The sequence below is a fragment of the Oncorhynchus kisutch genome, linkage group LG7 (genome assembly GCF_002021735.2).
Source record: "Oncorhynchus kisutch isolate 150728-3 linkage group LG7, Okis_V2, whole genome shotgun sequence".
NCBI classification, from domain to species: Eukaryota; Metazoa; Chordata; class Actinopteri; order Salmoniformes; family Salmonidae; genus Oncorhynchus; species Oncorhynchus kisutch.
In genome coordinates, this window is record NC_034180.2 from 29,633,582 (window position 1) to 29,645,031 (window position 11,450).

Consider the following 11,450-nt stretch of genomic DNA (forward strand, 5'->3'; position numbering starts at 1 on the left):
TCAGGGGACAATCTAGTCCTGCCGAGTTACATAGGCACCGGAGGAGGCTTGTCGACAGTCCTCAAGCATTTGAGAGAACTCGGGTGACTTCAGATTCTCTCAGGAATGCTGGCTTTAGTGATTCCCAGGGTTCTTCAGAGGCGAGGGGAAACCGTGGATGGGCATGTGTGCCTGGGAACAGACCTCCTCTCCCTGCGTTCCAGTAGTCACCCATTGATCCTTATGGTCAAGGCTATGAGAGAGTCAAGGTCCAAGGACAGCTCCCGGGCTGCGAGCTTGTCCTTAATTCCCTTTGAAATTCCATGAACAAATGTGTAGAACATGGATTCCGGGTTCCAGGCACTCTCGGCGTTAAAGTGCACTGCGTAGTCTGCCACACTACGGGAGTCTTGATGCAGTTGAAGTAGCTTCCGAGCGGCCTCTCTCTCAGATAATGGAGAATTGAACAACTTCCGCCACGAAATCCTCCAGACTACGACAAACAGTGGATTGTTGCTCTCACACTGCCGTAGCCCAGGTGAGTGCCCTCCCGGACATCAGCGTTATAAGATACGCCATCTTTGAATGGTCCGATGGAAACGAAGGGGGCTGTAGCTAGAAAATGATGGAGCACTGGGAGAGAAACGCCCGGTTCCTGGTAAGTCGGTAGACGGCAGGCAGGCTCAGGGTCAGGACAGGCAAAACAGGTCGCAACCGGGGAGACTGACAGTGAGAATAAAGTGAGACACGTGCCCAGTGAGACACGGGTGCTGTCCCGCGTAGATGGAAACAGAAAAGTCAGAACCTCTTGCTTAAAACACCAGGGTAAATCCTCAGTGAAAATGCGCGGTAAGTAATGTAGTCAAACCTTAAGAAAAATGTTCTGCTTTATATTTATATCATTCCCATGTGGCTCATGGAATAGAAGGAATTTTTATAATGTCAGTTAAGTTGATTGCAACAAATGGATAGGAAAGATTAAAATGGTAAAGCACGGAAACTCAAGCGCTATAGGCTACTGTTGACGTTCATTTCAAGAGCCACTGACTAAGTGCCTTTACCCAGTATATTCCAAACTCTTTGATTCAACTATAGGGTGAAAGTTAATCTACAATATAGAAAACTATAATAATAGTGTTATTAATAATAGCATAAAAAAGGAAATGAAGAATGCAAATCTATACAAATGTCATCCTTTATTGGTGTTGCTTTATGTATATATATTGTGTGTGTGTGTGTGTGTGTCAGGTAGGTACAGTCTGATCTGGTGTATGTGCCTGTGTGTATGCCTGTGCATGCGTGGACATCCAGGGGTGTGTGAGAAGCTCGGAGGCAGAGAGGCGGAGGTTGGGGTTAGAATGCAGGGCTGAGCGTATCAGACAGCGAGCCTGCGAGGTTAGTAAGGCCCCCTCTTGGGTTAGTCCAGCCCCAACAGGGTAACAGCCCAATAGCAACATGTGGAGCATCACTCCCAGAGACCAGACATCTGTAGCTGGAGCACAGACCCACAAACTGCCAGAGATGTCCCCATGTCCTGGGCTGTAATAGGGGGAGGTGTTTCCTTCCTGCATTATGACTGCATCATCCAAGCTTTCCAGCATCAACAGGGTCCTGACACACACACACACACACACACACACAAATGGGTCCCGACCAAAAATAATTAAACTCTGTCGGGATCTCAACTAGAATACACAAGATGCAATTTCGAAATCGAGCAAAATTGGTTGTGCATCAGCAGTTTTTCTGTTGTTACAGTATGTCAGTCACTGACAGTAACTCAATTAGCCATGTCAGCTAACAATTCTTACATTGGTAAATTAGTCTAGCCAGCTATCTAAATGTGTATTAATCATGGCCGAATACAGGCACGCAGGGCATGTGCCCAGGTTCCCTGACCTCCAGGGGGACCCCATTGATTTAGTAAGTCACTCAGATATCAATAACATGGCATAAGTCATGGCAGAATGTGTAGAATTGCTGCCCAATGGCAGAATGTGTAGAATTGCAGGAAATTAACTTTAAAGGCCCAGTGCAGTCAAAAATGTGATATACCTATATTTATATATATTTCCACACTATGAGGTTGGAATAATATTGTGAGAATTATGACAATGCCCTTTTAGCGCCTGACATTTCAGCCTTTTTTTGTGGGATGGAGTTTTGGCCTGCCTGGTGACATCAACAGGCAGTAAATTAGTTAATAGACCAATAAGAAAGAGAGTTCCAAACCTCTTTGCCAATAACAGCTAGTTTTCAGTTTTCCCCTCCTACTCAGACCACTCCCAAATAGTCCTAGCAAAATTTTTGCTTGAGAAATTGTTCTTTGCTAAGAAGCTATTTGTCACGTATGCTCCCTCTCCGGCCTCTAGGTCACCAGGCTGCTCTGCACACACACCTCTCCTTGTTCTTGAAGACAAACTTGTTCAGCTTGAGGTCTCTGAGCACTAGTCCATTGTTATGGCAATGTGCCACAGCCGACACCAGCTGGCGGAACAGGTATCTGGCTGTGTCCTCTGGTAGCCGCCGGGCCTGGAGCATCACCCCTAGGTTCCCGTAGGAACGTGGGAAGAACAAGTAGGCATGGGCGTCCCCGACAACCACATCACGCATCTCAATTATGTTGGGGTGGGGGGGCAGGCAGTAGTACGAACACAGAACCTCCCGGTACCGAGAGACAGGAATCACCTAGAACACAGGAACACTGTTGAGAAGTCATAAAGATTCTACAATAGCCAATATTATAGATGGAACAACTGGAATTCAGAAATACTTTTGAGGCCCTAAGAAACCAATAAGACAAGATCTGCATTATGGTGTAACTGTGTTTGCACAGCCTACATAAGAACACATGCCTACTGTACATGAGGGTCCTGTTTCTGTTGAGCATGTTGGCACTGCATGAATAAGAGGAGATAATGTGGAAAGGCTGGAGTAAGGAGACAAAGAGAGAAGAGAATAGAAGATGGCGCCAACGATTGAGATGGAAAAGAGATAAGAGTAGGTGATTGAGCACCATGTTTTCAAAAATAAATATTTGTATATATTTGTTTTAATCGACAGACCTTGCACACCAACTCCTCGCCGCTGTGAGCATTCGCAGCTCTGAGTACGTTTTCCTCCAGCGGATCATACAACAGGTAGTTCCCCACGTTGCGGGACGGGAGGGGAGGGCGGGACACACCCACCGGTTGGCTGCGTGATACAAAAGGACGGCTCGAGTAAGACAGAGAGTTATAGCGATCTGGTGACTTACGGATGCTCTCAGGTGATCCTGACATTTCCTGAATGTCCATGTGATAAAAATATCTAAAAGTAACCTATATGAAATATATAAAGTTAAATATCTTCCGTGATTAATAGACAGGGTAGACAAAATAACAAACAACCAGAAACGAACTGCCAATAGAACGTTGCTGATAACAAATGACGCGTTTTTCTAAAAACAACATCGGAATGTTTTGTTTGTAGTCCTACAGTCTGACAAACGTACAAACAATTAGGAAAATCAGTGTTAGATATAATTGTTATTTGATTTCACGAAAATTCCCATCATTTTAAATATATTACTTTTTTACATTGATTTTGATTACAGAAAGATACAATATTCCCCCCTCTAGCTTTCTTTCACACAAGCACACACAAACACACCGCAGCAAATGCAAGTTTGTTGGAAGTTTTATTTTTAGTAAATATTTTGCACAAACGTGTGGTAATTCATGAACATAGAGATATGTGTGATAACCTGTAGTTTGACTGCACACAACACTGAACACACACATCATTACCATGGCAACATGCTGAGAGGAATACACACACCACAGCAACACACACTACATTACAGATACTTCCCATAATCTCTGGCCTTAACCCTGTAACCTCTGACCCTTAACACATGTGTAGATCTGAGAGGATTGGATATGTGTGTGCTTATACCTATCCAATCCTTTCAGATCATAAGTGTCTAGCGGGTTAGGGGAAGTGTCTAGGGGTGGAAAACATATCTAAGGGGACCATAGAAATAGAATGAATAGAACGGGGTATCCCTTTGGTTGTTTCTCTCTCTCTCACACACACACACACACACACACACAACAACAACAACAACAGCAACCAGCACTGGCACAGATATATTGGCTTCAATGTGATACATTGTGTGCGTGCCACACACACACTCCACCTTTTCATACACTATCTGTACAGCCCTACACTTTAAAACATGAACATACAGGGCCCAAACAAGGGAAGACATTCAGTGGAGAGGTTAGGAAGGTTAAGTGTGACATGCACTGTAAAAGGCTTTCAACTTAAAAACATGTGTAAGTGTACCCCACTGACCTAAAAAATAAAGTTGTATGAACTTGTATACTATAATGTATCTAATAATTTGTTCCCTGGTTTTGTCAACTCAACTTGATAAGTTGATGTAACTTTACATCAGCTGGTTAACTCCTATTTTAAGTTGAAACAGCTAATGTTTTTGACAGGAGTGTGAGGAAAGGTATGGTAAGACACGATAGACTACAGGAGCCATGGACTTATTTACACTGAACACATCAAACGCATAGAGAACTGTCTCCCTTCACACCACTGCCCTAACCCTATATCTCTCCCTCCATCCCTTTCTCCCTCATCTCTCCTTCTCTCTCTGTCCATCCTCTTTCTCCATCATCTCTCTACCTAGCCATCTTTTTCTCTATCCCTCCCTCTTGTATCCTCCCCCAACCCACCCCCCTATCTCTCTTTATTTGAGATCTCCAGCATCTCCCTGGATGGTCTTCTTGATACGGAGCAGCATGGTGGTGAGCCATTGGTCCAGACGAGAGATGGAGTCAAACTCTTTAACAGCTTCAGTAAACGCCTCACAGTTCTGCTCCTCATGGGCATCCAGCAACTTCTACAGAGAGACAGACAGGGGGAGATGGGTGTGGGCTCGTGAAGAAGGAAGCTATGCTGTTAAACGAGCAGCGTGAAGTCTTTTACACACACGCACACACAAAGGCGCTCATCTTGTCTACCTTCAGCAGCTTGCACTCTCTGGAGTCTGCGAAAGCAGGAAACATCTCCTCATACTTCTCTATGGCCAGCTATAAAAAACACAAAACACACACACAATCACTAATAACTGACAGGTACTCCCTCGGTTCAGTTGGAATAATATGAAGAATGTGTCTACTCCGTGTGTCTTGCTTCAAAACAAGAGAACAATTACCACTAATAATAATGATGATAATAATAATACCTTTGCGTTGAGTTCATCCACTATGAAGTGACAGAGGGAGGCTTTAAAGAAGTACTCTTTGGCATTATACTTCAGCAGGGGGTTGTCCATGGTATTGGTGGCCACCTGACACACACACCATTACATCACTGTGACATCCCTCAGAGAGAACCGATCATCACATTTCAGGGTTTTAAAATGCAGGCAAAACATACCTGCTCGTAGATCTCAATGGCTTTCGGATACTGCTCTAGCTGAGCACTGTAGTGGCCCACCTTCAGCAGACACTTGTTAGCAGAACTGAGAGAGAGGAGAGAGACAGCGAGAGACAGAAGGAACAGCACAGGTCCCAGCATAGAGACCTGGGGAACCCCTCATGACAACTCCCTCTCCCTAATCTCTATGATAGAAAGTACTTGAGTAGTATAATACAATAGCATTTGAGTAATAGTACAGGGTAGCATAACTGAATGGTATAGTATTCATTTATACTAAACATCACAGGAGACTCACCTGTTCGACTCCTCCCCTTTATAATAATCGGCTGCCTGCTCATAGTGGGCGATCGCCTGGGCAACAGGAGACACACACATAAAGCATTGTTCATATGGAGTTCTGTGTGCGTGTGCATGTGTGTGTGCACGTTTTGTGTGTGTTTCGTACCTTCTCTATGTCCACCAGCTCAGACTCATACACCTCTGCGATGGTGATGTGATGTTTGGCTGCAATAGTAAACCTACCCTGTAATACACATGTGGATCATTAGGACAGAGATGGAGAATAACATGTCGATTGCAACAACGCTGATACAGAATCACTAGAATATACAGTATCAGCCTTCATATCGGCGGTCTCAGCCGATGATGGCTAGAAAACATAGCCCCCTTCACACGCAGTACATGCACAATTGCACATAGAAACGGGTGAAGCAGGTTCAAGATGTAAGTGGTATGGTTAGAGGTCACAGGTTAGGGATTAGAGGTCAGGGCTCAAGGGTTGTACTAGGCTTACCATGTCAGTGTAAATATCGATGGCTGCATTTAGACAGTTGATAGCCTCTACAAGAAAGAGGAGGAAAGGGAGGAGTGAAAGAGGGGAGAGAGAAAGAGAAAAGGGGGCAGGGAGATATATGAAGGGAGCAGAGAGTAAGAGAGGTTAGGTTTTCCCACCAGAGAGGGTCAAGAGAGACCAAAGACAAAAGCATACTTTACCTACTATTAGGGACTAATATCAAAAGGGAGGGTCCCAGATGTCAGGGAGGCTTTGCCCTCTAGTCTAGTATGTTTTGGAGTGAGTGGGTGTGGATACGTGTTCCTACCCTGAGGATCAGCCTTCTTGTAAGCGTTCCCTGCGTCGACGAAGCTAGTGGCTGAGTCCAGTTTGTTCTGCAGCTGCATGTGGAGCCGGGCCCCCTGGCAGAACGCATTACCAGCAGCTACACACACACACACACACACACAAACATAATTATCATGTCTATGGAACATCGCTAGTATTTCAGCAGTGTGTGTGTGTGTGTGTGTGTGTGTGTGTGTGAGGCCCACCAGTCCAGTTCTTGGCCATCTTGAACATGTTGGCTGCTCTGGCGTACATCTCACATGCATCTTCTACTTTGTGGTGACTCCCCCTGAAATACACACACACACACCCACACATGGTTAAAAACTGGCAGGTATATGAGCTATAGACCTGGACATCGTCAGAAAATGTGTGTTTGTGTTTACTGGGTCTCATTCAGGAGGATACAAACTGAACGTTGTCTACTAAAGAAAATCTCATGAATAGAGCTGGCCTACTCTACATGTCAGAGAGCCATGTCTGTTCTACAGAATAGGCCAATATGGAAGTCCAGAGAGGACATACTGTGTGAATAAAAAAAGTATTATCTTGTTATCTAAAGATCACGACATATTTATCTCATGATCATTACAGTACATAACAAACAGTGTTTTGTCAAGATCAAAAGATAATTCTCGTGATCATGACATAACAAAAGTTGTTTTGTTGAAATCACGAGATAATCAAAAGTACCATTGATCATCCATTCATTTGTTCAGATGCATGATAACAACCTCATCAAGGAGCCCTGTGGCTGCATTGATCTCAGTGCTCTCGTGAGGCATTAAAGCCCTGAACGATGCCTGACAGGTAGTCTACCAGGCTGCATGCCGCACCCAATCGCATGCGTTTGGCTAGTCTTGTGAGCTAGCTAGCTTCCATAACTGTTATTTAATTATATGAGACACTTCATGTTTTGTGGATAATATTTAAATTTACAGTGTGTAAGCTCCATTCCTGACAGGCTGATCAGATACAATTTCAGCCTCAGAGGTTGATAAGTCAGGATGTTGCTTTGTAGGCTGTTTCATAGGTAAGGGTCCTTTCATGCAGATGAGCTTTATAGGCTGATGCATATAATCTAGAGTGGGTGTGCTCTATTCCTGGCAGGCTGATTAGATTCAATAGCAGCTTCATATTTAAGGCTAATTTTATTAGCCCCTGAGGATGCTATGGAATCTGATCAGCCTGCCAGGAATAGAGTGCAACCACCCTTGATAATATACAAAATGCACTGAATGCTGATCTGCTTGCAAGGAGCTTTACCTGGGAAAGCCTAGAAGGCAGAATCCTGATTTATCAGCCTCTGAAGCTGCTATTGAATCTGATCAAGCTCTGTAAATTGAAATATTATCCATAAAAACATTGTGTCCCTTACAATTATATGCATATCAGTTATGCAAGCTGATATGCACAGATAACAAACTAGCTAGCAAGCTAGGTAACAAGACTACCTAGCTAGCTAGCTCACTCACAAGACTAGCCAAGTTGGCTGCGTTATTACTTGCATGCGATTGACTGTGGTCCTGGGGGTGGAACACAGCCTTGGAGACAGTGCTGCTGTCAGACATCATTCAGGGCTTAAATGCCCCATGTGCTTTTAGGCAAGGAACATTTAGCTTGCTAACATTCTAACTTAGTGTAGCAATCAATAAACAAATATATGCTCTGATCCACTTAATGTTTTCCACCTCAGCCATACTGTCAATCCATCATCGAGACGTTCACACTCCTATTTGTAGAGTGTATCTTGTGATTTCGACAAAACAACTTTTGTTATGTCGTGATCATAAGATACACTACATGACCTGAGGTATGTGGACACCTGCTCGTCGAACATCTCATTCCAAAATCATGGGCATTAATATGGAGTTGGTCCCACCTTAGCTGCTACAATAGCCTCCACTCCTCTGGGAAGGTTTTCCACTAGATATTGGAACATTGCTGCGGTGGGGACTTGCTTCCATTAAGCCACAAGAGTATTAGTGAGGTCAGCACTGATGTTGGGCGATTAGGCCTGGCTCACAGTTGGCGTTCCAATTCATCCCAAAGGTGTTCAATAGGGTTGAGCTCAGGGCTCTCTGCAGACCAGTCAAGTTCTTCCACACCGATCTTGACAAACCATTTCTGTATGGTTTGTCAGACGGCCAGATGGTGAAGCGTGATTATACAATCTAGAGAATGCGTTTCCACTGCTCCAAAGTCCAATGGCAGTGAGCTTTACACCACTCCAGCAGACTCTTGGCATTGTGCATGGTGATCTTAGGCTTGTTTGCGGCTGCTTGGCCATTGAAACCCATTTCATGAAGCTCCAGACGAACAGTTCTTGTGCTGACGTTGCTTCCAGAAGCTGGTTGGAACTCGGTAGTGAGTGTTGAAACCGAGAACAGACGATTTTGACATGCTATGCGCTTCAGCACTTGGAGGTCCTGTTCTGTGAGCTTGTGTGGCCTACCACTTTGCGGCTGAGCTGTTGTTGCTCGTAGACGTTTCCGCTTCACAATAACAGCACTTACAGTTGACCGGGAAGATATTTGACAACTGTCTTGTTGGAAAGGTGGTATCCTATGACGGTGCCATGTTGAAAGTAACTGAGCCCTTCAGTACGGGCCATTCTACTGACAATGTTTGTCTATGGAGATTGCAAGGCTGTGTTCTCGATTTTATACACCTGTCAGAAACGGGTGTGGCTGAAATAGCCGAATCCACTAATTTGTAGTGTAAATGTAGTGTAAATAAGTTGTGATCTCGACATAATGAAGGAATTTATTTATTTATTTATTCATACAGTATGTCATTTCTGGACTTCTGTACCTACACTGCTCAAAAAAATAAAGGGAACACTAAAATAACACATCCTAGATCTGAATGAATGAAATATTCTAATTAAATACTTTTTTCTTTACATAGTTGAATATGCTGACAACAAAATCACACAAAAATTATCAATGGAAATCAAATTTATCAACCCATGGAGGTCTGGATTTGGAGTCACACTCAAAATTAAAGTGGAAAACCACACTACAGGCTGATCCAACTTTGATGTAATGTCCTTAAAACAAGTCAAAATGAGGCTCAGTAGTGTGTGTGGCCTCCACGTGCCTGTATGACCTCCCTACAACGCCTGGGCATGCTCCTGATGAGGTGGCGGATGGTCTCCTGAGGGATCTCCTCCCAGACCTGGACTAAAGCATCCTCCAACTCCTGGACAGTCTGCGGTGCAACGTGGCGTTGGTGGATGGAGCGAGACATGATGTCCCAGATGTGCTCAATTGGATTCAGGTCTGGGGAACGGGCGGGCCAGTCCATAGCATCAATGCCTTCCTCTTGCAGGAACTGCTCACACACTCCAGCCACATGAGGTCTAGCATTGTCTTGCATTAGGAGGAACCCAGGGCCAACCGCACCAGCATATGGTCTCACAAGGGGTCTGAGGATCTCATCTCGGTACCTAATGTCAGTCAGGCTACCTCTGGCGAACACATGGAGGGCTGTGCGGCCCCCCAAAGAAATGCCACCCCACACCATGACTGACCCACCACCAAACCGGTCATGCTGGAGGATGTTGCAGGCAACAGAACGTTCTCCACGGCGTCTCCAGACTGTCACGTCTGTCACATGTGCTCAGTGTGAACCTGCTTTCATCTGTGAAGAGCACAGGGCGCCAGTGGCGAATTTGCCAATCTTGGTGTTCTCTGGCAAATGAAAAACGTCCTGCACGGTGTTGGGCTGTAAGCACAACCCCCACCTGTGGACGTCGGGCCCTCATACTACCCTCATGGAGTCTGTTTCTGACCGTCTGAGCAGACACATGCACATTTGTGGCCTGCTGGAGGTCATTTTGCAGGGCTCTGGCAGTGCTCCTCCTGCTCCTCCTTGCACAAAGGCGGAGGTAGCGGTCCTGCTGCTGGGTTGTTGCCCTCCTACGGCCTCCTCCACGTCTCCTGATGTACTGGCCTGTCTCCTGGTAGCGCCTCCATGCTCTGGACACTACTCTGACAGACACAGCAAACCTTCTTGCCACAGCTAGCATTGACGTGCCAATTGAGAAGTGGTCTGTGGTCCCCACCTGCAGAACCACTCCTTTATTGGGGGTGTCTTGCTAATTGCCTATAATTTCCACCTGTTGTTTATGCCATTTGCACAACAGCATGTGAAATTTGTCAATCAGTGTTGCTTCTTAAGTGGACAGTTTGATTTCACAGAAGTGTGATTGACTTGGAGTTACATTGTGTTGTTTAAGTGTTCCCTTTATTTTTTTGAGCAGTGTATATAATAGGCCATTACCCTTTCATCTGTAATGAGCAACGATATCCTGGTGGTTAAACAGTAAATGTTGACAATTTGCAGTCAGATGACCAGAACACTGCAGAACTCCCCAAGGCAGAGGCCTGACTGTCTGCGACAAACAGGCCCGACATTCTCCCCCTCACTACTGCATATTGATACTTTTAAAACATTTACATTATTGTAGGCCTAATCATCATACAGCTACATCACCAATACACTCGCGATTTTTTTGTCCAATGTCATGCAACGCATCGACCCTTCCCCCCTCCGTGATGAATTACAATCAGCGCTCGTGTACTGACACTGACTTGAACAAGGAAACCAGTGCATCTCATCTCACCCGAACATCCCCCCCAGGAATGATCCGGAGGATTTGACCTTCTTGTCGGCTTCAGCCATCAGCTGCATCGCCTCCTTCTCTTTCCCGGAGGTATCCATCGCTTTTTGGGCTGTGTGTGTGTCGTCGACAAGGTAAAAACAAATATTCCGGAGAATCCGTTTAGCTGGGAATGGATGCTGAGACGTGGTGCTGATGAGAGAGAATCTTCCTCGGTTGTGTGACTATTTATTCTGATTTCCTCAAAGTCTTGGTGCATCACCACCACCTAGCGAGCTGGAGAAA

General features: G+C 45.1%; 1 protein-coding gene across 2 annotated transcripts; it reads right to left on the reverse strand.

Annotated features, from left to right (window-relative positions):
• Nucleotides 1-3,639: 3,639 nt before the first annotated feature.
• On the reverse strand, nt 3,640-11,402 carry LOC109893914 (beta-soluble NSF attachment protein-like). 2 transcript variants are annotated; one of them, XM_031828852.1, is made up of 10 exons: nt 11,169-11,402; nt 6,745-6,827; nt 6,519-6,635; nt 6,212-6,258; nt 5,864-5,941; nt 5,714-5,769; nt 5,416-5,500; nt 5,222-5,326; nt 4,998-5,066; nt 3,640-4,876 (listed from the first exon to the last, which is right to left on the reverse strand). In XM_031828852.1, the coding sequence occupies exons 1-10, from the start codon at nt 11,264-11,266 to the stop codon at nt 4,724-4,726; spliced, it is 891 nt and encodes a 296-aa protein (XP_031684712.1). In that variant the 5' UTR covers nt 11,267-11,402; the 3' UTR covers nt 3,640-4,723. The 2 variants fall into 2 exon arrangements, with proteins under 2 accessions (XP_031684712.1, XP_020342704.1); XM_020487115.2 differs by lacking the exons at nt 6,212-6,258; nt 6,745-6,827; nt 11,169-11,402 and having other exon boundaries at nt 6,519-6,626.
• Between the last annotated feature and the right edge of the window lie 48 nt (nt 11,403-11,450).

Bases quoted from the DNA above. Each gene is read 5' to 3' on its own strand.
- LOC109893914 (XM_031828852.1), bottom strand. From the start codon at position 11,266: ATGGATACCTCCGGGAAAGAGAAGGAGGCGATGCAGCTGATGGCTGAA. The intron at 6,636-6,744 runs GTGGGCCTCACA...GTGTGTGTGTAG, and splicing joins GATGGCCAAGAACTGGACTG to CTGCTGGTAATGCGTTCTGC. The intron at 5,501-5,713 runs GTGAGTCTCCTG...CCTCTCTCTCAG, and splicing joins AAAGGGGAGGAGTCGAACAG to TTCTGCTAACAAGTGTCTGC.